Source organism: Aethina tumida, chromosome 4, assembly GCF_024364675.1.
Source record: "Aethina tumida isolate Nest 87 chromosome 4, icAetTumi1.1, whole genome shotgun sequence".
Taxonomy (NCBI): Eukaryota; Metazoa; Arthropoda; class Insecta; order Coleoptera; family Nitidulidae; genus Aethina; species Aethina tumida.
The window spans coordinates 9446814-9473022 of record NC_065438.1 but is presented as its reverse complement, the minus strand read 5'-3'; the positions used below and the strand labels follow the sequence as shown (position 1 = coordinate 9473022).

Here is a 26209-nt window from a genome sequence, read left to right as displayed (position 1 = left end):
CTCCTACAGCAAATAACTTTTTACCTTTCAGTAGTAAAACATCGATATGGTCGCATGGGTTGGAACAAAGTCCGGAGATTAAAACTTGAGAGTTCCGCCTGTATGTTTAACACCCCCTAAAAATGTGTATAAGGGGAGCGAGAGAATCGCCTAGCAACCACACAAAGAGACGCATTTCAGATGAATTTTCTCTCTCTGCAGAAAAGTTTTTTACGTTCAAAGTTAAACGTTTTTATAAAGGGGAAGAAATATATATTTAAATTTTATTAAATGAATTTGAAGTAACAATAAAATACGCCGTAAAATATAATACCTATATTTTATTGGAAACGAGATTAAGCATATATGAATTGTGTATATTTTATTACACCCTAATCTTGATATTGGGATATCCCTCTGTGTTACCTGAACTCTAGCTTTGTCTCGAAAGCAAGCCAACTCGTAAAATGTTCATTTTTAAATGCTCATAATATATTCCCCCTTTTTTATTCTGATTAAATTGTCCCAGAATTTAGTAAATGTTCATTTGCAAATTAATTTAGTATCCAATTATTTGCTGTTGAATTTAAAAGATGTTTTCAATTAAACAACATAGTTATTTTAAGGTTTTTATAATTAACTTAAAATTCTGATTATCTGAAACAAAGTTGTGGTGTATTTAAAAAAGAGAAACACATTCCAATCAAGTTTTATTCAAGTCGCAACAAAACTAGTTGGAATTCAGCGACAGAACCGAATTAATGGTATAAACAAGTTTATTTATGTTATGCAGCAAGTAAATTTTAAATGTTAAAACGGATTTGTTTTTGTCGGCGACATTCAAAAAGATGTTTACAGTCAAAGAAAGAGATGCAATAGCACGCCACTGGGATGCAGAGAGCACAGGAGAGGTCCGAGAGGTCGTAAAATTCCTAGCCACATACATCTGGACCAACTCGGGCCGCTCGCAGCCAGTAAACAGCGTAACCGGACACGGCGACCGAATCACCGTATCACCGCATCAACGAACGGAAAAGGTTGAAACGTGCAAAACTCACCGGATAGTACATTCCTTGGGGAGGAAGAAAAAATGCCCCCGCACCCCACAGTTTGGCTGCTTTCTGGGAACCGTTCACATGCAAAAAAACCACTGCACGAGGCAAAATTGGAACTCGGTGCCGGACGCCGGACACCAGACACCAGACACCACAATGTGTGTGAGTGGTGAGTGTGTGCAGGATGGACGACGTGCGTGTCGTGAACAACGCCCGTTTGTACAGGGTGCACAGTGCGAACTACCCCGGCTGCTGGTCCTGAGGACGCGGAGGGGCGCACATGCGGGACCGTGGAGGGGGCCCGATCAATGAACGGAGCGCAGACTGCCCAACAACGTTGTCGGATCGTCCGAATTCTCTCAGACGAGGCGTCCTACTCTGTTGCCGTACGATTTCAAATTTGTTCGCACCATACACAACACACGCACGCACACGTTTACCTCGGCGAAACGAATTTCTGGACATCGATGCCGACTCTCGACGAATTTCACCGGTTTCGAAGATGAACTTGAGCTAGTCATGAACGTGTTGTGCACACGTCGAGGCTGCGTTTGAACTGAACGTGTTGGACGCGTGTTTCCAATGTTTGGGTGTTGTGAAAGGAATCGGCTGGTTTTTGGGAGGAACGTCCTTTAGACACTACATTTTATTACACATCATGATTCCTCAACACCCATTATTTCCACCTCTTTCTTATTGTATTAATAATTTAATACTAATTCTTTCTTTTACTTAGTTCTTCCGTTGATTAATTAAAAAATATAATAGTGCCACGCATAAATTACACATTCTAGTCTAGTGTAGTAATAATATAAATTGAATAAATTAATAAACTTGTTACATTCCTCTAACATGATAATTTGTTTGGTATAACGAGAAGAATGTAAAAGGAAATAAATACCATATAATTCAATCCGCTTTATGTATTTTAATTCCTTAATTATTGTTACTTTGTGGGTCAAGTACAATAAAAATTTATTAAAGTGCTTTCTAAAAATATAAATTATACTCACCAATACTAAACTTACCTTACTACTTCAAATAATTAATATTTCAATAAAAATCACACCACATACACATAAAAAATTAGACAACTAAAATTAAAAACAAGAATTTAACTGAAAAATCATAATCAACTCATTATCAGATTATTCATCATAATCAATTAACAATATTGTAAACGCATAGCTTGGATACTGGTTTTAATCCTCAGAACAGTAACACTAATTTGAATTCAAATATATGCGCAATTTTAATTAGATATTATAAATACATAATTGTAAACGGGTAAATGTTTCTACTTGTTTATTAACAATTTACTTCTTTACTTTCCTATGGTAAACAATAAATTGAAATTGTTGTAAAAATATAATTGAATTATCATACCCAAATAGAATTGTTTATTGATATCCATTCTTGATTCAACTCCCAATTTAACATCAATTTATATGGACTATTCATTTTACAAAATATAAAAGGTTCCAACTCAAAACCATTACTTGACAGTTTAGAATTCAATTCATGGCACACTATGATCTCCATTCATCCTCATTCCATCGCATAAAATATTTTTCAAAAATCTTATAATTTCACATTAATTCCCATTCTTGATTTAATTCTCAATTTAGCATCAATTTATATAGACTAGTCATTTTACAAAATACAAAAAATTGCAACTAAAAAACTTGACTTGACAGTTTGGCATAAAATTCATGGCACACTATGATCTTCATCGCATAAAACATTTTTCAAAAATATTATAACTTCATAAGTGAGAACCTCACTCTTAATTCAATTTCCAATTTCGCATCAATTTATGCAGATTAGTTATTTCACAAAATACACAAGTTTTCAACTCCAAAACTTTACTTGACAGTTTAAAATTCAATTCAACGCACACTATGATCTTGAATGCATTAAATATTTTTTAAAAATATAATATTAATATTTTATTATATATTATATTATATTAAATCTCATTTATTTAATTTACTAATTGTAAGTATATTAAAGTTGACTCGAGTTATTTTTTATATTTTAAGAAACAGGACACCATTAACAACTTTAAGTCAATTTTTATTGCCATTTTATGTATATGTAGGAACACAGAATTTAATTATAATTATAAAATTCATTAACAAATATATTTGTTCATAATTGGACGAAAAACTGTAATTCAAAAAGTCACGGTCAACGTTGACAATGAACTACCGCAAAGTAGTTTCCATACATCAATTCAGATATGGTAACAAATGACATTCGTATCATTGTTTTTAACCCTGCAAAGAAAAACAGTGACCCATTCATGAAGTCAGATAAAAATTCAGATACCGAGCCACAGGTTGCGATTAAGCAAGAGAGGGAGACGGGGTACGCAACAAGAAGCCACCGACATTTACAGATACCGGTTTCAGCAGCTTTTGGACAAATAAATCGATGAAAAATTTTATTGAATGCGAATTATATAGCATCTTTGTTTCGCCCCAAGCGGACATTCCTTTCTTACGACGAATGACACGCTGTTTCCTGTGATTTTTGTCGATCGAAAAATTATTTTGGCACTTACCTTGAATAAAAATCGAAATAAAGACGACTGTCACAGATCACAACACGAAAACATTCACAGAAAGTCGCGAAAAAGCGTGAGTATAAGAAAAATCTAGCAAGTGGTTGGCGCGAGCATGACGCTAACGATAATTATTGACGATTATAGAAAACAAATTAGACAAGAACATTTGGACTTTCCAGCGAGTGGGAGAGAGACAATTGCTATATACATTTACCACCAAGGCTGCCAACATAAGAAACTTTTATTTATTTATTTATTTTTATTTACACAATTGATACTACACATATTTATAATTATTTTACATCCATCTGACGTCGATTATGTTTATATATTATTTAAATTTAATTCAAGTCATCGTTTCAAAAGTACATAATTGAGGAACGTTACTCCGGTGGCAACATTGAAACGCGCAACATAAATTTAAATCGATATTGATGTCAACAAAATATGCTTACGAAACACCGGTTTAAAAATGTTCAAAATTTTTATAATTTCCATGTTATTTGCCATGGTTATAGCCGAAAAAATCACTTATACGTTTCCGGAGTTTCCCTACAAAGAAACTAATAAAAATGTGCGACTTTAATAATTAAATCTTAATTATTAATTAACATTGTTTACCAATTTTAGGAAGTGATGTTCAGGGAAGTGGAAACGGCGTGTGAAAGAGGTTGTTTGGGGAAAAATGGGGTTTCGAAAGTTCTGTGCATTCGGCAATGCGTTTCGCCATCCTGCTACAGAGATTTATACTCGAATGATCAGGTCTCTATATAATATTTTAAAACTTACTGTTTAATTAAAATACTTCACTTTTTATTCCGTGAAACAGATTTCTTAATAGATATAATAAAAATGTTAATTTTTAACTTTATCTAATACGTGTTCAAAATTTTTTAATTTGTTTGTTGTTTCTTTCAGTTGGAGGATGGGGAAGTTGATGTAAGACTAAACTCGTTTAAGGGGTGTTTTATTCAACGATACAACAGATCTCGCCCATAGTTATTTTGGCTAACACCGACAATTCTTAACAATACAACATCTAAAAGTAGATTATTCACATTGGTAAAATTACAATATATATAATATATCCTTTATATGTATATAATATGTTTTTCAATAATGAATACACACATTTAAAAATATTCAATTTACAACTAGAGCATGTTTAATATTTATTGTTTTGGTTTTTTATTACAATATATTAGTTATTAGGTAATGTATGACTGAAACTACAACCTGAATTAATGATACAGTATGGTCTGTACAGTTTTAATAAAGCTATTTAAATCGAACGCAAATTTCATATCCCCAAATATTATTGCCATTAACTTATCACATCTATTTTTACATTACACAATTAATTAAAAAAACAGGAATTGCAAGTATTTGATTTAGAATATTGAAATTCTATTAATTAAAAAAAAAATAAACAGAACAAAAATAATTCTAATACTGAAAAATTACAATTTAATAAATTCCTAGTATTCAAATAAAATTGAAATGCTAGTAACCTGAGAACAATATTATTTGAATTTATTAGAAAAATCGAGGCCTTTTGGGGTAATTACTAATATTAATTGACTATAAGTACTTAACTCAACTTGTAAAGGCATTTTTAAAACTTAAACATAAATATACATTAGGACAATTTACATTTTTATCACAAAAGTATTACGTTATTTATATGTATATTAATTGATTATTTATACATGCAGAAATTGTATTGCTTGTTTAAAACCAGTCACTTTGTTAATAAATTCAATTAAAATAATTTACAAACAGATTTTTATATACAACTATAACAAAATAAATATTAAATATTATATACAAGTGGTTCAAATATTAACAAAGTGAGCAGGTTTTCACAATCTGTACAGATTAAATAAAAGCACAAAAATAAACCAGAGGAACATTTATATCATACAAATGTGGCAGTTAGTTAAAAAAAGATTCATAATGAAAACAAATAATTATTGATAAAAGCACTAGTAGTAATTATTCATATTAGGAAATAAAATTAATAATCTGAGAAAAATCGGCCTATTATTATATTTTATTTCCACATTTGAATTGTTTTGACTCTTAACAATAATTAAAATAAAAGTTCTTGTAAAATCGATTGTTTCTGCTGTTGTAACACTTTACCAAGTTTCAAATCATCATTTTTCTTATTCATTTTGCATCAGCACTAATATAACCATTGTAAAAACCTTGTATAAACCTAAAACAAACACCAAATATAAAAAATGGAATAAAAACGAGCCATCAAACGTGCAACCTATTCACCTACTTCTAAACCCTCAGAAAGGTGACTGATACTAGTTCTAATAAACCTCACTTTACACAACATTTCATACATCAGTATACCAGAATTTAGAAAAAAATAAGTTTGTTCTGAAACTTAATACTCCCAATTCAAAAAACCTTCATAGCAAATCAAAACAAATAGTTAACTAGACAACGAGTGTAAAATAAAAAATCGTTGAAGGTTTTTTGAATCGCAACCTCCATTGGCTTGTGGACTGGTGGAATCATTTCCGATTCATTTTCACACTGCGCTCACGTGAACAGTGTGGTTCGCGTCCTGAGTCGGCGTGTCCGATTGATCGCCACCAGCCATCAGCATCTCCAACTGCTGCTGGTCGATGTTCTTCTGAGGCTTGTGCTTCTTGCTCAAGCCCGGCAACTTTGGCAAATGCTGTAAGGATAACACACAAATAAATAACAAATACGTTACAGTAATAAGAATAAGCGAAATAATTTTATTTACTTTTAGTGCGCTGACGCTTCCGCGTTGCTGTTTTTTCTCGGCGGGACCCGTGTTCGTTTCTTCGTGCTCCTCCGTGATCGAATCCAGCGGGGCGTCGGCCTGCTGCTCGTCCTGGATGGGAATGTCATCTGCAGATACACACACATAAATTCGGCTTCGTTTTTTTTGCCCTTCAGACTATAAACAAAACGCGATCTTAAAAATAACCAACGCCCAGACACACAATGAATTGCCCCAGACTTTTACTCCGTAAATTTGCCAATTTATTTTTCAAAATAAAAATATTGCGGGTAGGAAGGTGCCTTTGCAACTTAACAGAAGAGTAATAAGTGCGCAATATGTACCTGGTAACTTTTTGGTCCTGAACGATGCGTTCGTGATCATCGATTTGCTGACACTGTGAGTGTGCGGTCTCGGCGTGACCGAGAACGAAGTCGAGTGCAGTAATAAACTCTGAATAGCGTTCGCCGCCAACAAAACGTCTGAAACAGTACATGCTGACTGATTGCATGAACATGAATCTAATAAATTACTTATTCAACATGAAACACAGTTACATCTTTAGGAAATTGAACTGAAAAATAGTTTTTCGTTTACCAGCGTAAGTTTCATATTTGGCCCTTTGTGTGATATCGTGCAAAGCTTGAACCGCACCGCCGGCCCCTCGCTCGGCCGAATGGTATACAATATGCAACAGTTCAATTAAGAGACTGTTGGAAACGGGAATTCTAGGTTGAATACTTTGTTGGATGCTAGAGTCACTCGCCACCGAAGATCTCGCGCTGTCAGAATACCTAAAGCCTTGTGTTACTAATCTGTAATTAAAAAGAACTTGTCACAATTTAAAAAAAGTAATTTGCCAACTTTACCTTGAAATTCCTTTACAAGTGTGCTCAATACCCTGATTGATAACATTAGCCAGCTGTTGATTGTAGAGAAAGACAAGAGCAGTGATCACCCTCTGTCTGTTCTGGGCATTCAGACATTCAACCTGGGGCAAAGGTCCCCAACTCACTAGTTTACTGTTGCACTCCTCCCACCTTCTCAGTGAGCTCTCAGCTATGAATGCTGGCTCTAAACTGTTTGAGTCATGAAAAATTGATGATTGAGCTATTGAGGGTATCCTGAATGAGAGGGTCCTTGGTTGACCTTTGGAGTCTATGACCTAAAAACCAATAGTTTCAATGCACTGCCTTATATTTTGTTGTCAATTCACCTCTAAATTGTATAAACTAACTAACAGTGTTTGTACAGCTAAGTAAGAGCGGTCTGTTAAATGCAGAAACACAAGACTAGGAATGTATTGCATTGCAAACTTCTTTAATTGTGGTTCCCCACATCTGTAAAAGTCCAACAGTTGTCTGCAGATTCCATCAATAATCTACAACACAGACACATTTTTGAATGGACAAATAATCAGTGCAACTGACTGACACTTACATGGTCTGTTTTATATTTGGAAGGATCAGAAAGTACATCATAAAGTGCAATCATGACCTCGTGGTTGTGCTCTTGTTCAGTTGAGTATGTCGGAATTTCGCTTTCAGTAAGAGAGTCGAATTCCTCCATCCAGTCCCTAACTAGTACGTCTGCCATTATTGTCTCCTAATTTACGATTTAAATACAGTACTCTTAAGTGGAAGAGTTTTTGAGGTTATGATAAATTATTTACAAGTACATCTATTTATATTCGAATTGCCATGAATTGTGATGTTATGTACAGGTGGTGCGTTGTTCAAGCCTCAAAATCATTACTTTTTAAAAGGCTAATCGAAATTAATTGCATGAAGTGTCAAAACAAATATGCAAACGTCAAATTAAAATATTGCCAACTAATGTCACCAAAACAAATACCTAGGCTTTCTATGAAAACCTGAAACATTCTACATTATCAACTGATCCCAACCTGATTATAGTTCAAATTGGATTAAAAATTTTCAAAATTTTTAAGCCAATTATACTAGTTAAGCGAAACTTAACAAGTTAAACAAAAATCAAAATTGTAGATATGTTACCATAAGTACTCAAGTATGAATGAGTGCAATGCAGCAGTCGTATAACTGAATTGTATTTATGAGTATTGTTGCATGTTCACAAATACCTAATTTATTTACGACAAGGCAAAAATTATGAGGGAATTGACGTAGTTGTAATTAAATAATAACAGGTTCCGATCATCCGTCGATATTTTACCGATTTAATTATTTATCCAAAGGTCAATGTTGTGTAGAAAATAGATATATTTGTATTATAGGTAATTCACAAAGAAATATATGAAAATTATATTGAAAAATTTTGTTATTTCATTTCTAATACTTCAGTAAACGATTTCTAAATTAGAAAAATCTGTGGTACAGAAACAAATTAAATTATTATTATCGCATATGTAATATTATATTCAGTCACTACTTGATTTTTATAAAATGTGAGCATATTTTTGTTTGAATATAAATAGTTATTAAAAAGAGTCGATTATTAAATTTAAATAAATCTTATTTCATTTGGTTTACCAGTAGATAAAGCAGGTAGCATGAAAAGTTTCTCCTAAATCTTAACCTAATTTTAAAACAATAACTCTGCAAACCAATAAGCTAAAGTAGTTGATATTGTAATTAATACAGATCCGCCAAAAAATGTCTAAAGAAGTACATATAGATCGAGATTTGGACTTATCAAATGCAAAACGTGGTGTTTGGTTAGTAAAAGTTCCAAAATATGTGGCAAATAGATGGGAGAAAGCTCCCAGTGATATGGAAGTTGGTAAATTAAAAATCACAAAGTAATTTCTTACAGCAATTAATTCAATTATCACTAATTAGTATTAATATAATTTTTAGACCCCAAGGACAAAAAGCACAGGTTTCATTGACCTTGTCTAATGCAATATTAAATCTTAGTGAAGCTGGTCAAGAAGTGATTCCGAAAGACCACAGATTAGATGTGTCAACTGTTACACAACAGACTTTAGGCGTTTTTTCACATGTAGTTCGTAAGAAAATACACATTAATTCATGTACGTTTAGGGAAAAATATTAAGGGTAATATTTTTAGCTACAAACAGTGATTCTGTAATTCCTGAATCTGAAAAGTTACATATGGAAGGTAAAATTGTACAGAAACTGGAATGTAGGCCATATGCAGATAATACTTATATGAAATTAAAAAAAGAGAGTATTAGATTGGCTTCATTACCAACAAGAAAAGTTAAGCCTCTGGACAGAATTGTACAGACATTTAAACCTGTATCTGATCATAAAAATAATGTATGTGAATCAGATTTACTTGTGAAAATTTGTTATATTTATAATTGTTGTTTATAGATTGAGTATATTGAAAAGAAGAAGGCAGAAGGCAAAAAGGCTCGTGATGATAAAGATGCAGTTTTGGAAATGTTATTTGCAGCCTTTGAAAAACATCAGTATTATAATATCAAAGACTTGGTCAAGATTACAAAACAACCAATCACATATCTGAAGGAGATTCTCAAAGAAGTTTGCAACTACAATCTTAAGAATCCTCATAAGAACATGTGGGAACTAAAACCAGAATACAGGCACTATAAACAGCCAGAGAATGATGATAAGAAAACTGATGATTCTGATGATGACTAATTATATATTTAATCTTATTAAAATATTTCATTAAAAAAATAGAATTAAGTCGATATAATTTATATTCCTTGGACTTTATAAAGATGTTATATTTCTTTATAAAATAATGTTTTACACTGTTTGTATATAATGTAAAATTAAGAATAAAATGTGATGTGTACTCCAGTTTATACATTACATACATACAAATTTAATGTGTTTGATTTTATTATATCTTTATATTATACTACTTTTAGTAGCCGGAGAAATAGCATTCATTACTATCTTGACGTTAATTAGGAAATATCTACAATGGTCATTTGTAATTGAATTTCATGACTCTTAATTAATAACAACAATTCATCTAAATTTAATGCTTTTTCGTTTTAATTGAAACTACAAATCGTTCCACAAGTTTTTAATTGTATTTAGGTCTGGACTGGCCAATCGAGAATCTCAACACGTTTATATTAATTTAATAACATTGAATACATGCAAAATGGTAGACTGTTTCTTCCCACTAAAAGTGTATTTATTCATGGTATACAATAAAAAATAAAATCTGATGTGTACATCAGTAAACATACAAATTGCATATATTTGATTTGATTCAATGAAACTGAAATCAATGCTAATTGCCTTTATAATCTTATAAAATAAGCAGGATTCTGTTTATGAATCTGTAGAGTTTTAGTTTATTTAATTTCCTGAAGTTGACAACGCACAGAATAAACAGGGGGGGCCAAGCGAATAGGGACGGAGGGGCAACAGCCGATCATGGACGTTCGGAATCGCCGGAAAGGCACGACCATTTTGTCTCGGGATGAGTTAGGGATTTATAATATTTTATTTTATAAATTGGTAGTAAAAATTCCCCAAAATTGTCGGGATGACCAGGGAATATCTAGTGTCTTTAGTTAGAGAAAATAATTTACTAGATTTCAGAATAGTGAGTCATGGACGCTATAACTTGATAGATTTTAGGTTATAGAAGACGGTTAGATGATGTTTTTGCTTTAAGAAAATATATTTCTGGTAAGAAACTTTTTATATAACCGACTTACGTAATTTAATTGTTTGTATTTGTTATTTTATAAACTGTAAAGTCAATATGTTCGTTTATTTTCATTAATTGAATTTGAAGTACAGATTCATTGGTATTAATTCATTTCATGCTTCCTGCTTAGTTATTGCAAAATACAGAAAGTTATTTTTACAGCAGTTACATTAGTTATATTTATTATTTACAGTTTTAGTTTGAATGAGTGTCGAAGTGATAGGATGATTATATTATGTTATTATAAAATTTATATTATATCATATTTATATATAATATATATATATTTTTAATTTGTTTGTTTTTATCATGAATATATAATAAAATTATACAAAATATATAATTGTTTTATTTTTATATATATCAGAAAAACCTAACCTATACTCATTTAATATAAATTTTAAATAGAAAGTGACAGATGGACAAAAAGATATCTGTGGTCTGTAAGAAATGGCAACACCGCGTTCAAAATGGCAACATCGCTGCATCCCGAGATCGTGCCCAGTAATGTTTCTTGTTTATTAACATTGGGTTGGTACTTCTTAGGTTTTCTATGGTCCAACGCAGGGGTGGCCAAGCGAATAGGGACGGAGGGGCAACAGCCGATGATAAACGTTCGGAATCGTCGAAAAGGCACGACCTTTTTGTTTGGGGTTGTAGGGATTTTTAATGTTTAATTTTAAAAATTGGTAATGGAAATTCCCCAAAAATTTCCGAGATGTATAGGGAATATTTGGTGATTTTAGTAATTTACTAGATTTTAGAATGGCGAAAATTCAGTAGTTTTTAGGTTAGAGAAGAGAGCGTGGTCGAGGAATGTTAGTACTTTGAGAAAGTATATTTCTGGTAAGAATCTTTTTATATACCACTATATATAATTTAATTGTTTGTATTTGTTATTGTATATTATTTTGCATAGCTTGTTAGAATGTTGTTTATTTAAATTGTTCAATCATTGAATTTAATGTAAATTTTTTCTTAATTCATTTCATTTTTGCTGGTCAGTTATTATTTTTGCAAAATTTCATAAAGTTCTTATACAGCAGTTGTAATAATTACATTACGGTTTTAGGTTAGATGACCTCTTGAAGAGATGTATCTTTAAGGATCCCCAATGCAAAAAATACTTTCAGGTATATACAGTACGAAAAATGCTCTCCGTGTCTGGATGTTGTAAGAGATGGATGCACGACAAAGAGAGAAAAGTTTTGCCCGGTAGTAAGAATCCCTACTCTCAGAAACAATGCGCCGTGCTGGTGCGCGCCGGCGCACAATGTAAATTAATCTTTGCGAATGCATTTAGTAACTCTCCGTATGCGTAGGGATGTAGTTCGAGTTCTTCGGATGCTCCATTTAAATTCCGTAACTTTGTATAATTTTCAATCTGTAAAATGAAATATTTTTTGAGGGTATATCAAAAACAAAAATAAGTATTCTAAAAATAAACTACTTTTTTCAAAATAAAAATGTATCCCAAAAATTAAATTAAATAAATAAATGCATAAGTAAAAAAAACTAAAAATAATTAAATAATGTGTTCAAAGACACCGACTCGTCTGCGGAGACGAACCGCATGCTAAACGCAGCAAAACCAAATGATCCCCTCCAGTCAGTTCGGCCCGCCCACATAATTGCATGTATCTCTTTCCTTTTTGTTTACAAAGGGGTATTGATGTTCCGTCTCAATATGAGAGTAGACACGCTCATCATTTTTGATACGGTATATGATAATAATATAATAGAATAAATTTTATAATGGATTTTTCTCAGCAATCTCTAGTTTTTGGTTATAATAGTAAATATTGTAGTTATTCTAAATGTTCTAACAAATATTTTATTAATGTTAAAAATTTCAATTTTAAGAATAAGTCTTTTTCCTGTTCCACTACACATTTTTCTACAGTTCTTTCTACTTTTATTAGTATTAATAATGTTCAAGTATCCAAAATTCCTAGTTCTAGTTTTTGCCCTTATTCTTTCAAATAATTCATATGGTAAATCTGTATCTTCCGTCTGTGTTAAAACTACAATTAGTAATAATAACGCTGAGAAGAATTCTTTGTTGTATAAGATGCATCGAAATACTATTTCTAAAATTTCAAAATTAAAAGCTTAAATTAAGATTAGAAAATATTTGTTCTGATTTAATTCTGGTTATATAGTATGTATACTTTAATGTTTTTTGTTTTTACCATTGATATATAATAAAGTTGATGTGAAATATTTAATTGTTTTGTTTTTATATACCTTTGAAAAAACCTAACCTATACACATTTGAAATTGAAAATTTTAAATGAAAGGTTTCCCGCCCTAAAAAAGGGACAGATAAACAAAATATGTAAGAAAAGGCAACACCGCATTCAAAATGGCAACATGGCTACATCCCGAAATCGTGCCCAGTTATGTTTCTCGTTTATAACATTGAGTTGGTACTTCTTAGGTTTTCTATGTAGATTTTCTATGGTCCAACGAATTTAACCACTTAGCAATTCGCGCGCCAACTTCCCAGTGACATAAAGTGTATTTTAGTTTTTGTTCGTATTAATTAATACTAAGTAAATGATTTATAAAATCAGTGTAGTATTTATTACGGAGTAAATTGTCGTAACCCACAATAATCCCGACAAATCAACAGATGATTTTAGGTTAGGTCATGGTTTTTTGTTTGTTGACAGCTTTTCTATTTCGATTTGTGTCGATATATAAACATTCTAAGAGATAACATTGTGGTGAATTAATTTTTTTTATAATAACCAGTGAATCATAAAAAGTTAATATTTGAAATCAAAAAGAATCATTAATGGAGCGATAAAAGTGCTTATTTTGCAAAAACATCCAAATATATTCAGTAAGGATTTAAAAATAATATTTTTTACTTAATTAAACCATATTTATTTAACAGAAAAGACAAGTGATGATCAAGTTGAAGACAATAGATGACAACAAAAATAAATATTATTGACACATGGGATCTCAAAAAGTGCCGATGAACCTTAGTGATTCTGAAGAGCAACTTAGATACTCTGATTTTAGCAGTTCAGAGGCTAGTGATGAAGAAGCTGATGATATAAGTTGTGTGGATGAACAAGCAACACCTATTAATTTACCACCTGTCAATCTTATTGGCTTTAAATTCAATGTTAATCAACTAAGAAGCATTACAGCTCCCACATCAGTACCTCAAACCACACCAGTAACAAAACCACCAGCCAGTATTGTGTCATCTCATGAAAGTGAAGATTCAGTATATTTTAATAGGAAGTGGGTTTTATATCAAAACGATGTGTCAAGCTTGCACTCAAATGACTACATATTCAATGCCATCAAACCTTTTTGGGAGTACTGCCAAGAAGAAGATATTTGCAACCCACAAGTACAATGTGAACCACATTTCAAGGTACCATTCAGTTTATCATCTTGTAAACAATCTACCACATTGACAGATACAGATTTTCAAGATGATGTGTTGTCACTTATTGCTTCTACAATTAAAGAGGAGTCAGTTTCTGAAGGGGAGAATTCAGAAAGACCACAATCACAACAATTTTATGACAAAAAAAAAATTGAAGAATGGGTTCCAACATTAGAGAGTGCAAAATTAAATCCAGTTAATTTAATAGGATCATCTGTACCAGAATGTTTCAAACATATTTGTTACCATCACTTTTTTTATGATAAATGCACATGGAAATATTGTATGCACTCACATGCACTTCATAGCAATATGAAATTTGTATATAACTTACGAAACAGCAGCAATGAGGCATTTTTATATGGATACGAATATGCAAAAGATCATTTGTTTTTTTTTGAGAACTGTTTAGATTTATTAGTGTCTGAACTTATAAAACGAAGTATGTTCTCTAAAATATCTGAAGTTGTTAATGATATTTATAGACTGGAGACTGAAGATAAATCAAAATATATGATTAATGTAATAGAGCAATTTTCAGCAAAGTGGAATTACAAAGAAGTTTTAATTGAAATTATAAATAACATTGATTTATCCCACAATATAGATTTGAGTAATGTTTTAATTACTTTAATAAGTAGGGAGATTAATATAGGAAACTTTTGTGATATACTTAATAAAATAATTGAAAGACGTCACACTATTATAAACTATGAAGATGTTAGAAGGCTACTTGACACTGCTTTAAGTGACCCAAATGTTATCAATAAAAATCTAGTTCTACTGGTGAGTAATATTATTAATAGAAATTTGGTAGATGTTATGAAAATACCAAAGGATTTATTGAATGCATTGGAAACTTACATAAACAGCATAAAAGCAATAGAAAAATCTTTCTCAAGCCCACATAATTCTTCTCAAACTGAACAATGTAATTGTAATGATCAGGCAGGAGATTATTCAACAGCAGCACCACCTAATGTAATTCCCAGTTTGAAAGGGATAGGCACAGAATTGCCTGGAAAGGAATTCACTATTCAGCATTCAGAATTAAAATATTTTGAACCTGACTCTCCAGAAAGATGTTTATCCCCTGGTATTTCAGAATGTAACTATTCAGAATATGACAATTTGGAAAGTGTGAGTCAAATAAACAGTCCAATTTTAAACAAAAAATACCAAAATATTCCTGGCCATCATTTGAGCAATGGCTCTGTACAACAGGGTAATGAAGAACATTTCACACGTCTGATTAGGTCCCCAAATTTACAAACTGAGCAAATACATTTTTCACCTAGTAGACAACTACATCATTCTGAAATTCAAATAAATCATTCCATCACCAATGAACAATCTTCGTCACAAACATTTTTGCGACCTTTATTTCCGTCTCCCATAAAATCATCTATCTCAGAAACCAAAAGCATAGAAATAAACGTTGAAGATGTTTCAAAAATGTCAAGGATATCCTCTAGCCCGAAATCACAATTGTTGTTTGACACGCCCTATAAGAGATCTTATTCAGATACTGATTTATCAGAAATATATCCCCAGCATTTGTTTGAGCCACCAACGAAAATACGTAATGGATTCAGTTCAGCTAAACCTATAACACACGTATCAAAACATATATTTGAATCTCCCCATAAATCCGACACTAGGTCTAATGTTATAAATGAAAAAGAGCCGGTGTTTCAAGTGCCACGAGTTCCGGAAATATCCAAATTTCGGAAACCACATAAGCCGCCAGTTAGAGACGGATGTGATGTTTCAGTAGCAAGTACTGTATCAAAATTCGTTCCTAAATTTGGTAAAATGACCTTTAAAGATGCTAATTTTGAATTAAACAGTTCTCTCCACTGTTTACTGCCCGTCCAGGCGAAGTATGTGGACCTTCACAATAATCACATAGCGGAATTACACAAAGCAATCAAGAATGCCGACGCGCATCTGTTCCTGAAGCTGATTAAATTGTACGATAAGACATGCACGCATAAAAGTTTCATCGTGCAATCATTTGTCGCCGTCAAGGAAAGTGATGATGTGAAATCGTTTAACCATTTGATGGAAATGATCGTGAATGTTTTGCCAAATTATAAAGCTCATAAGAGTACAAGAGCAATTCTGGAAGTCTTGGCTTTAAACGTAGTAAGGTTTCTCGATAGTCTCAGAGAATGGAAGGAATGCGTAGTGTTGTTGATGACGTACTTCACAAATTGGGATACCTTATTAACATCTTGGCTAGCGGATTCGAAATTGAGCTATATTGCGAGGTTTTTATATTTGGCACGGGTCTTCAACAAAGCACAACGATACAATATCTCTTATGAAATTTTGAACTGTGCAACTCTCAAACTATATGAATCTAGAAACCAATGGCCTTATTCTTCACACAGTTGCGACGTCACCTTTAGAAATGATGTCTTTAAACACTTTCTGAGTAACGCCTATAAAGAAAACCTCGATATGTATATTGATTTGTACAAAAAAGTTTTTCACCGTAAATTCGACGGGTTTGACCAAATGGAATTGTTCAACGAAATATTAAAATTTTCCTTGGAAAATAAAAATATATATTCTATAAGAGATATTTGGCAAGATGTTATTACCTTCCACCCCAAATTGGATAAAAACCTTCTGAGGGCATATTATTTATACGTCAATGATAAGAAAATAATTAATTCAAATGAATTGCAACAACTTTATAGACTATGCTTGAAACTTGGAATCTATACTAACTACAGTGGACAAGAACAGTTTCTTTATATTCCGACAAATTACTCTAATCATGAAATCACAGTGACAATTACAAACTATTTTAAGAAAGTTGCCAATTTTAAACCAAATTCTGTCACCATTAATATTGTTCCACCCAACCCAACAGATTTCGATTCTCTACCGACTAATCTGAAGAAGTGTTACAAAAGTGTAAACGATATTTACCGTAGTATAATGAGCATTTTGCAAACTGAATATTTTATCAGTATTCCTTATCCTGTAAAACCGTCGATTTATTTAGAACAAGATACTGTGCAAAACATTGTAAATCAAATTTTAGGAATTGTTTATAATTAAGTTTTAAATGATGATTTTCTTACATTAAGTTAAATACTTATTTTTTGTTATAGAATTATATATATTATTATATATATTTATTAAGATTGTGTGTTTTATTAACATTTTATACAATCAACGGTCGCAGGTGAGCCAGTGCATGAAAATAATTTTATTAATTAACGTTAATATTATGTTTTTTATCTTTTTATTCTTCAAAATATATTAATAATATGTAAAATCGATAATTAATAAAGCAATAACAGTTTTATATTAAATTTCAATGAATAATGCGTGCACAAGTTCTCCATTCAAATGTGCCCCTTCTCGGCAGTTCGTTTCATAAGTCAATCTTGAATATTTCTATTTGGCTTCATGCACGCGCTTTAAAGTCGGGCTATTATTCCAATGTTAGGGGAGCTGAGGTATGCCTTTAGCTAATGAGATAACTCCAAATACATTGCCGATTATTTAGTTGACTACTTGATCGTGAGTATGTTTCGTGGATTCAGTTGTGGAACGATTTTTAGTACTGTAATAACACGAAAGAATTTAGGAACATATGAAATTTTGTTAACGTGGTGATTTTTTATTTAATAAATGTTTATTTAAATTACTATGATAAAGTGTTTATTTTGAAAGAATTGTACCGTCCAATTCCTATTTCTTTGGAACAAAGAGGGGAAAATCTTATTATCTTACTTATCTTATTGACATACATGAAAACTCATATATGGATCACAAAGCGACATATGCGAGGCATACATGGGTTTACTGAACCAGAAGACAAAAGGTAAGCAAAGATGCCAATCCCCTGTCAATTGGGATCGGAAGAACAAGTCCAATTAGAGGAAGATCAGAGATCTTTCTGGGAATGGATTGGAATTGCGGCTGGATCCGTTAGCTTCCCACTGCCACTGGCGTGGTACTAAGCCCCGGGAAGATGACAAGATAGATCTATCTTGGAGGTCCAATTCCTAAATCGTTGATTTACTATATATTAGTAGGATAAATATGATTGGTTAACGAGAAGTAGAGTAATGAATAAATTATTTCGCTGTTTTTTATTTTCAAAGGGTAGTGAAGATATTTGTTTTAAAAGGGTTTTTTATGATTGGAAAAATCTCTTACAGACTAAATTTACATGACAAATGTCACAGATTATTCCAAATGTATGTTGTTAATCACGTGTAAATAAAAATAAAATGTTTTTGTTTTTTTTATTCTATATAAAATATGTTTCACCAGATTCATACCTCACTTCTGTTAAATTAAAAATAAACAAAAGTCAAAGTGTTTAGAAAACACCTAAATATGTTTAAATTATTGCAAAAAAGCTATGGAAATTAATGTGAAAAATAACGTTGTAACCCCTTCAGAAATTAAAATAATAACACCGAAAATCTAAATATTATTGCTGGAAAATGGAATGTGGGCTCATATTGGTTAAATATGGTAACACAATGGGTAAAACTATGTTGTTGCGGTGTGTATCCTTCAATATTCATCAAATCACAAGCATGTTGTAGCTATGTTTGGTTTCCAGGTTCTCTCCAGATACGTATCCTTCCAGAATGTAGGTGGTATTAAAATCTTGACTCATCAGTAAAGAGAATACAGCTCCAATCATTAGGACTCCAATTAAGATGTTCATATATCCAAGCTAAACGAGCTCTCTGAAACTGAAATAGACGTTGCTCTCGGACACGGTTTCTGACGGTTAGAGCTAACCCAATCACATCGTGAGTCCTAAGAAGCTCTTATCTTAACTCGGAAGCTCTTATTTCCAGGTGACTCCGAGCTTTCAAAAGCAAAAAGTGGATTTATACTGAGATAGTTATTCCACGGCGGCTTGGGTGTCTTTCTTTTACGTCATACTCATTGTAACGTCTTTGCAATCTGCTTATAACACTCACTATTTAACCAGCCTCACTCTATCATCTCAATTGTTTTTAATTTTTATTTGTCACTTAGATTGTTCAATAATAATAAAAGTATTTTTATATAAATTTGATGAAAATTGTTTCAATAACATAAAATAACTAAATTACACCGTTTAACGAGTACCCATAAACACTACAAATAGTAAAAAGAAATCATTATTTTTTGTGCCCCCGGAACTATCCAGACAGATACAAGAGGCCTTCCCCCTTGGCTGCCTGAATGAATAAGTTCCCATCTGCCCTTCTGGGTTATAGCTTTTAGAGCTGGTCCCCGATGGAGAGTGGTTTTTAGTCCGTGAGAATCGGACACTAGCCTCCGAATTCCGTTCAGGAGTGCGTCTATTAAGATTTTCCACTCTCTAGTCCAAAAAAAAAAAAAATATTTTTTGTCCTAAGATGGATCCACCTTGGTTTTGGGGCTCAGTACTATTCCACAAAGTTAACAGATCCAACTACAATTCCAATCCATTCACAGGAAGACCTGCAATCTTCATCTGATTAGTCTTGTTCTTCTGAACCCTGTTGACAAGGGGCTGGCATCATACCTTGCCTTTCGTTTTCTGGTTCAGGAGTTTATAGTCGGTGAATTCCACAATTATTGCGTCTTTTTAAAATTTTTTTTCTCCTCCTTGTCCCAAAAAAAATTGCATTAAAAAATGTGTTATACAGTGTGTTCTTTTATGTTTAGTTATGTTATTTTATAATTTATAAATGAAATTATTTTTTAATTTAATTTGATTTTTCTGGTTTTTCCCTAGACACTTTGACTGTGTATATTTTTACAATTTTTGAAGAATGATTGAACCGGTTAATCAAATTTCGCGGTTTTTTATCCATCAACTCGGCTGTGATACATAACATAACCTAAAATCGGCTCTTGTAAATATGATTTCCAAAATACAATTATGAAAAAAATAAACAACCTACGATATTTTAAAACATACGTAATTGCAATACTGTCGTTTCTATTAGGATGTACAATAACAATAAATTTAACACCAATAGATAGAACATGCAGAATTGAAAACAGTGATCGAGAATATAATATTATGAGCGATTCGAAATTGAAGGATCCAGAACTGGTGATTTTGATTCTGTCGGCCCCCAATAATATTCAACGAAGAAATTTATTACGAAACACGTGGCTTAAACTACAAAGTCGCAATAATGTGGATTTTAAAATTAAGCATTACTTTGTTATAGGAAATTTAGGTAAATCTGTTGATTTACTTAATACAGTTGTGTGACATACACATTTATATATTGTTGTAGGTTTATCTAAATCACAGAATAAAGAGATTAAGATGGAACAATCAGAACACAGAGATGTGTTAATATTGCCTCTTTATGATAGTTATAGCAATTTAACTGAAAAAGTAGCTAAAAGTTTTCATTGGTTGAGTGATCAATATGATTATGGATTAAATTATAAATACCTATTGAAATGTGATGATGATTCATTTGTTCGACTGGATAATTTATCAGATGAAATACTGAAAATGGAATCATTTTATATTAACCAACCACTATCTGCAATCCATGAGATGGAGAAGAAAAATGATTTTCAATTTCTAAGAATCAACACTCAAATGAATAAATTCACCAGTGGTAATTTGTCTCTATACTGGGGTTATTTCTCAGGTAGTGCCAGGATTAAGTCCTCAGGGAAATGGAAGGAAACTGATTGGATAACATGTGATAGATACACTCCTTATGCTGTGGGTGGTGGTTATATTTTATCAAGAGCATTAGTTCAATTTATTGCCAAAAATGACCAAACATTAAGATATTTCAACTCGGAAGATGTCAGTGTAGGTTTATGGTTAGCTTCAGTAAATAACATTCTTAGAATACATGATATTAGATTTGATACAGAATGGACTTCAAGAGGGTGCAGAAATTTTCATCTCATCACACATAGTATTTCAGAAAAAGAGATGAGGCAGCTTTACAATAGAATTGTGAATGAAGGGAAGCTTTGTGCCAGTGATAGTATTAAAAGACATTCTTATTTTTATAATTGGACTGCTCCACCTAGTCAATGTTGCACCAAAGCCATTATTTAACTTGCTTTTTATATTAGTAGTTTTTCAAAAACTTATAGAAATTAATTTATTTGTGATTTAAAAACATATTAAATTATTTTTAATTAAAATAATATCTAATTATGTACTAATTAATTTATTATGAAAAACAATACAAATTCTATTCTAGAAATTTTTATTCAAAGTCAATGATTTTCAATAAAAGTATACTATTTAAATATACACAAATCGCTTAAAATATCTTACTTTCCTAGAATACAATTGAAAAATACAAATATTGTATAACAACACTTTTGTACTAATGTCAGTCAGTAAATTATGTTCACTTATTGTAATTACAAAATATACAAAAAATAAATAAGACAACCAAGAACAGAAGCAATTTACAGGCAGACCATTAACTTATTATAAAATTAAATAATTAAAGTATTATCACCATTATCCCACTGAGATTTTTTGACTTTCATAAAATGCTTCTCCATATTCCTTGGAGGTGTATTCTCACATTGAACCATATTCTTTCTGCTCATTTTTTCCTTAAACACAGGAATTTTGCTACCACATTCAGTCTTTTTGATTGCTCCATCAAACTTCCTAGGTCTGTCACTGACTTTCAATTTTCCCTGACCATACTTATTAAAATCACCACCTGAATTTCTAACACCCAGTGGATTGCGGTTAGTTTCCCTAAGTTTGATAACTCTGGGCAACACTACAAGGTTGTTGTCCTCATATATCAATTCAGACAGTTTCTTATCAAAATCCTTAACATCACGAGTCAAATTAGCTAATGGTGTTGTCATCATCTCTGTCTTCTCCTTATTATTTGGAGTAGTGTTCTCTTCTACTTTGATAGGTAACTCTTCCCCAGTAGGTACTGCAGCTTCTTCTTTGACTATTGTAATCTTATCGTTCATGTTTTCAGTTGAAACAGTAGGTTTCTCTGCATCAACATTTGTAGTAGATACTTTTTCTTTTATAATCTCAATATTGTCTTCTTTATTTTCTTTTATAATCTCAATATTGTCTTCTTTATTTTCTTTAACTGTTTCTTCTATGGTCACAACTTCCTCTGAAATAGGCTCAGTCTTTTCATTTTTCTGAAGTTCAGACTCATTTTCATTCAAGTCAATTTCACCAATTTTCTTAGCAATTTGAATAGGGGTCCTGATAAAATCTGTTGTTGGTGATCTAGGATCTAAATCCTCATTTTTAATGACATCAATGCATTTGGGTTTAGGTGTTCTACATTTCTGTTGTAACACAGAATCTATGTCGGTTTCAGTGAAATCAATATTTGTCTCAAGCACCCCAACAAAAGATTTTCTTTTGTTTGCATCGGGTTTTGAAGTAATTGGGCTGCTGTCTAGTAATTTGGGTCCAATTATTTTAGACTGCTGTTCAGTTTTTTTTATGTTTCTTCTGTGTACTTTCCTAAGTAAATCGTCCTCAGATTTATTAATCACAATGGGTGTTCTTGTAATTTCTGCAGAAGGGGATCTTGGGTCCAAATCTAATATGTATGGCGAATCTGTAGTTTCATTTAAATCTGCTGAGGCTAGTAGTGTCTGAAAAAAATCAAATGAAACCGTTTAATAATACCTTTTATACATGATTTTTACCTGAATAGGTGTCCGACAAATATTGGCGGTAGGTGATCTGGGATCAAATTCATCTTGTTCGTACGTTTTTAGCGGTTTCGGAGCCAGAATAGGTGTTGAGGGTAAACTTCCTTCACTAATTTCTTCATCTGGAATTTTACCAATTTTACTTTCGCTGGTGCCCATTCTCGTTCCTTAAATACAAATGATTTGTGTGTAACTGGAATCAATTCAATTCAAAAAACACCTGGAAGAAAGCCGTTAAAATTTAAATCCCAGTGTCGCCAACAGACAAAAATTGAAAATTTTAAAAGTAAAAAATGTACATTTTTGAAACAAGCAAAAGAAATCTTGTTCAAATAAACTTCAAAAAAACACAGACAACTAACAAAACTATATTAAAACAATTATTGAAGTTTTGTTACAAGACAAAAAATTAGGATTCCTAATTTACCGACTAAAATCTCGCCATCACTTTATTTACCTGTTTACCAGTCTAGGATAGGGAAATATCTTTGGTCTAGGAAAATAGATTTTCTATGAGGAAAATATCTTTGTAGGTGTTCTAAGGTGGGATATATGGTTTAAAGTGTATTTGTAAGTGTATGGTATACAAACACTATAGATTTATCAGTATCAAACAGTATCTTTGACAAGATAACATAACAATACAAATTACACATAATATATTACAAAAACATCAAAATGGATATCGGGGAATTATTAGATTATAAAGTGAGTAAACTAAATTGTTATCGTAACAAAAAAATGATGATCAATTTTGTAGCCACCACAAGCCATTAAGAGACCAACAGAAGGAGAAGACGACGATGACGAAGAACGTACACGGAAAATGCGAAGAATCGCAAGGGCAAAGGCAGACCAAATGGCAAGACCTACATCACCAACACCCTCAATTCAAACTTTGGACCAAATAACTGACGAAGAAAGAGCCGAAATTTTGAAGTTCGTCGAAACTGAACAAACGCAAGGTGAAGTTGTTGACGAAGCAGGAATTAAAAAGATTGTGTTGAATTTTGAAAAGAGGGGCTTGAAGAACCGAGAAATGAGAATTAAGTTTCCTGATTCACCTGAGAAATTCATGGAGAGCGAAATAGAATTGCATGAAATTTTGCAGGAAATGAGAGTGTTGGCTACTGCTCCAGATTATTATCCTCTACTAGTCAAGTTGCAAATTATTCCCAGTTTGTTAGAACTGCTGTCACATGACAATACAGATATAGCTGTAAGTTTTTTTAAATGGTTTACTTTTAAAATCAATGTGCTTTATTTATTCCATTTTTTTAGGTAGCTACTGTAGAGTTACTCCAGGAGTTAACTGATGTAGATATCCTTCATGAATCAGAAGAAGGTGCAGATGCTTTAATCGATGCATTGTTGGAGCATCAAATAGTGGCCCTTCTTGTCCAAAATTTGGACAGGCTAGATGAGACTGTCAAGGAAGAAGCTGCTGGAGTACACAACACTTTATCTATTATTGAAAACTTAATTGAATTACGCAGTGAAATTACAACAGAGTCAGTGAAACAAGGTCTAATGGCTTGGCTGCTGAAAAGATTAAAATTAAAGGCACCTTTTGACAGTAACAAGTTGTATGCAAGTGAAATGTTGTCAATTTTACTCCAAAACAATGAGAAGAATAGCATAACCTTGGGGGAATTGGACGGCATAGACACATTGTTGCAACAGCTTGCTTTTTACAAAAGACATGATCCATCCAGTGCAGATGAGCATGAACTTATGGAAAATTTGTTTCACGCATTGTGCAGCTCTTTAATGTGTGCTCCAAACAGAGATAGGTTCTTAAAAGGGGAAGGATTGCAACTTATGAATTTGATGTTAAGAGAAAAGAAAACGTCCAGAAATGGATCATTGAAAGTATTAGATTATGCCATGTCTGGTTCTCATGGAAAAGACAACTGTAATAAGTTTGTGGATATACTTGGTCTGAGAACGATATTCCCGTTGTTCATGAAAACGCCAAAAAAAAATCGAAAGAAAGTCTTATCCACTGAAGAACATGAGGAACATGTTTGCTCGATCATAGCATCAATGTTGAGAAATTGTAGAGGTTCACAGAGACAGAGACTTATCAGCAAGTTCACTGAAAATGACCATGAAAAAGTAGATCGTTTATTAGAGTTACACTTCAAATATTTGGAAAAGGTGGAAGCTATAGATGACGTCATTGAAGAACATGATGAAGACGAGGATGCGGCATATTTAAAAAGACTTGAAGGCGGATTGTTCACATTACAGCTTGTAGATTACATAATAGTTGAAGTTTGTAATGCTGGGCCTGCCAGCATTAAACAGCGAGTCATGCAAATATTAAATTTACGGGGCGCATCTTTAAAAACTATCAAACACATTATGAGAGAATATGCGGGTAATCTAGGAGAAGCTGGCGACAAAGAATGGACAGAACAAGAACAACAGCATATTTTAAATTTAGTAGATAAGTTTTAAAAATTTAATTTTGTATATTTTATTTATGAAATAAATAATTATTAATTAGTTAATTAAGTTTTTGATTTATAAATAGCATTGATATTTTGTAATATATTATTTTAATTATTGATTTAGTCTAGGATGACTGAAATAAAAAAACGCATTTAAATTTTTAGAAAAGTGTAATTATACAATCGAAAATAGTCACTTATTGCAAAAGAACATATTGTATGTAAAATATAAATTTAAGGATGAAGTTCAATCAGCAATTACGTTTTGCATCTGGTACCGTGTGAGTCGCATAACTCGGCAATCAATCGACATTTTTTACCCAATCTGTATTCTTCTGGTATTAATAATTTTCTAAATTCCTAAAACACCATTCATTTTGATACTTTAAAGTAGGAGAGAAATAAAATTTAACACATACATATACCCATTGTATTCCAATGTCCAAGAAAAATCCGGACTCAAAATCGTTATCTTCTTCAACTATTTTTCTATCTTCACCTAGAAGATTGCCGATTGTTCTATAAATGAAGGACAGCATGTTGCTTCATGTAACTTTTTAATTTAAGACGTACGGTTTAATTTTACAATTTTCTAAAAATAAAATAGTCAATTCATTTTGAAATTGTCATAATCAAACTGACGTTTTGGAT

General features: G+C 32.0%; 8 protein-coding genes and 1 long non-coding RNA gene across 11 annotated transcripts in view; 5 read left to right on the top strand and 4 right to left on the bottom strand.

The window, feature by feature from the left end:
• The window catches only part of LOC109599048 (RNA binding protein fox-1 homolog 1-like), a 48289-nt gene extending 44543 nt beyond the window's left edge, over positions 1-3746 (bottom strand). For 2 of the 3 annotated variants that reach the window (XM_020014982.2, XM_049966995.1), the window contains exon 1: positions 1038-1774. In XM_020014982.2, the coding sequence (XP_019870541.2) occupies positions 1038-1049 (12 nt within the window). In that variant the 5' untranslated portion in view covers positions 1050-1774. Of the gene's footprint in view, positions 1-1037; positions 1775-3600 lie in introns of those variants that run through there. The other variant, XM_049966994.1, reaches the window with a different exon arrangement.
• A 216-nt stretch (positions 3747-3962) lies between these two features.
• Positions 3963-4895, top strand: LOC109599047 (uncharacterized). The gene is made up of 3 exons (XM_020014981.2): positions 3963-4177; positions 4234-4365; positions 4522-4895. The coding sequence occupies exons 1-3, from the start codon at positions 4076-4078 to the stop codon at positions 4600-4602; spliced, it is 315 nt and encodes a 104-aa protein (XP_019870540.1). The 5' UTR covers positions 3963-4075; the 3' UTR covers positions 4603-4895.
• LOC109599041 (hyccin) lies at positions 4554-8204 on the bottom strand. The gene is made up of 8 exons (XM_049966996.1): positions 7814-8204; positions 7590-7754; positions 7243-7538; positions 6971-7188; positions 6718-6855; positions 6374-6501; positions 6167-6301; positions 4554-5824 (listed from the first exon to the last, which is right to left on the bottom strand). The coding sequence occupies exons 1-8, from the start codon at positions 7967-7969 to the stop codon at positions 5792-5794; spliced, it is 1269 nt and encodes a 422-aa protein (XP_049822953.1). The 5' UTR covers positions 7970-8204; the 3' UTR covers positions 4554-5791.
• Positions 8205-8910: 706 nt separating this feature from the next.
• Positions 8911-10178, top strand: LOC109599046 (general transcription factor IIF subunit 2). Its single transcript, XM_020014980.2, has 4 exons — positions 8911-9152; positions 9211-9362; positions 9425-9636; positions 9694-10178. The coding sequence occupies exons 1-4, from the start codon at positions 9007-9009 to the stop codon at positions 9982-9984; spliced, it is 801 nt and encodes a 266-aa protein (XP_019870539.1). The 5' UTR covers positions 8911-9006; the 3' UTR covers positions 9985-10178.
• Positions 10179-13499: 3321 nt separating this feature from the next.
• LOC109599062 (uncharacterized) lies at positions 13500-17591 on the top strand. Its single transcript, XM_020015000.2, has 2 exons — positions 13500-13868; positions 13923-17591. Exon 2 carries the CDS (start codon positions 13986-13988, stop codon positions 17505-17507), a length of 3522 nt encoding a protein of 1173 aa, XP_019870559.2. The 5' UTR covers positions 13500-13868; positions 13923-13985; the 3' UTR covers positions 17508-17591.
• A 2693-nt stretch (positions 17592-20284) lies between these two features.
• LOC109599054 (beta-1,3-galactosyltransferase 6) lies at positions 20285-21915 on the top strand. The gene is made up of 2 exons (XM_020014989.2): positions 20285-20641; positions 20702-21915. The coding sequence occupies exons 1-2, from the start codon at positions 20335-20337 to the stop codon at positions 21493-21495; spliced, it is 1101 nt and encodes a 366-aa protein (XP_019870548.2). The 5' UTR covers positions 20285-20334; the 3' UTR covers positions 21496-21915.
• Positions 21633-23354, bottom strand: LOC109599056 (cell division cycle-associated protein 3-like). Its single transcript, XM_020014991.2, has 2 exons — positions 23097-23354; positions 21633-23042 (listed from the first exon to the last, which is right to left on the bottom strand). The coding sequence occupies exons 1-2, from the start codon at positions 23259-23261 to the stop codon at positions 21888-21890; spliced, it is 1320 nt and encodes a 439-aa protein (XP_019870550.1). The 5' UTR covers positions 23262-23354; the 3' UTR covers positions 21633-21887.
• Positions 23355-23505: 151 nt separating this feature from the next.
• LOC109599053 (beta-catenin-like protein 1) lies at positions 23506-25618 on the top strand. The gene is made up of 3 exons (XM_020014988.2): positions 23506-23810; positions 23863-24321; positions 24384-25618. Exons 1-3 carry the CDS (start codon positions 23781-23783, stop codon positions 25563-25565), a joined length of 1671 nt encoding a protein of 556 aa, XP_019870547.2. The 5' UTR covers positions 23506-23780; the 3' UTR covers positions 25566-25618.
• A 92-nt stretch (positions 25619-25710) lies between these two features.
• LOC126265439 (uncharacterized) lies at positions 25711-26199 on the bottom strand. The gene is made up of 2 exons (XR_007547921.1): positions 25978-26199; positions 25711-25918 (listed from the first exon to the last, which is right to left on the bottom strand). It is a non-coding gene; the product is annotated as an uncharacterized LOC126265439 (long non-coding RNA).
• Between the last annotated feature and the right edge of the window lie 10 nt (positions 26200-26209).

Coding starts and splice junctions, on each gene's coding strand:
- LOC109599046 (XM_020014980.2), top strand. CDS start 9,007: ATGTCTAAAGAAGTACATATAGATCGAGATTTGGACTTATCAAATGCA. Junction 9,153..9,210: donor GGTAAATTAAAAATCACAAA/GTAATTTCTTAC, acceptor TATAATTTTTAG/ACCCCAAGGACAAAAAGCAC. Junction 9,637..9,693: donor TATCTGATCATAAAAATAAT/GTATGTGAATCA, acceptor TGTTGTTTATAG/ATTGAGTATATTGAAAAGAA.
- LOC109599062 (XM_020015000.2), top strand. CDS start 13,986: ATGGGATCTCAAAAAGTGCCGATGAACCTTAGTGATTCTGAAGAGCAA.
- LOC109599054 (XM_020014989.2), top strand. CDS start 20,335: ATGAAAAAAATAAACAACCTACGATATTTTAAAACATACGTAATTGCA. Junction 20,642..20,701: donor CTTTGTTATAGGAAATTTAG/GTAAATCTGTTG, acceptor ATATTGTTGTAG/GTTTATCTAAATCACAGAAT.
- LOC109599053 (XM_020014988.2), top strand. CDS start 23,781: ATGGATATCGGGGAATTATTAGATTATAAA. Junction 23,811..23,862: donor GGGAATTATTAGATTATAAA/GTGAGTAAACTA, acceptor TCAATTTTGTAG/CCACCACAAGCCATTAAGAG. Junction 24,322..24,383: donor ATGACAATACAGATATAGCT/GTAAGTTTTTTT, acceptor CCATTTTTTTAG/GTAGCTACTGTAGAGTTACT.
- LOC109599047 (XM_020014981.2), top strand. CDS start 4,076: ATGTTCAAAATTTTTATAATTTCCATGTTATTTGCCATGGTTATAGCC. Junction 4,178..4,233: donor ACAAAGAAACTAATAAAAAT/GTGCGACTTTAA, acceptor TACCAATTTTAG/GAAGTGATGTTCAGGGAAGT. Junction 4,366..4,521: donor ATTTATACTCGAATGATCAG/GTCTCTATATAA, acceptor TGTTTCTTTCAG/TTGGAGGATGGGGAAGTTGA.
- LOC109599056 (XM_020014991.2), bottom strand. CDS start 23,261: ATGGGCACCAGCGAAAGTAAAATTGGTAAAATTCCAGATGAAGAAATT. Junction 23,043..23,096: donor TTTGTCGGACACCTATTCAG/GTAAAAATCATG, acceptor GATTTTTTTCAG/ACACTACTAGCCTCAGCAGA.
- LOC109599041 (XM_049966996.1), bottom strand. CDS start 7,969: ATGGCAGACGTACTAGTTAGGGACTGGATGGAGGAATTCGACTCTCTT. Junction 6,502..6,717: donor CAGGACCAAAAAGTTACCAG/GTACATATTGCG, acceptor GTGTATCTGCAG/ATGACATTCCCATCCAGGAC. Junction 5,825..6,166: donor ACGCGAACCACACTGTTCAC/GTGAGCGCAGTG, acceptor TGTTTGTTTTAG/GTTTATACAAGGTTTTTACA.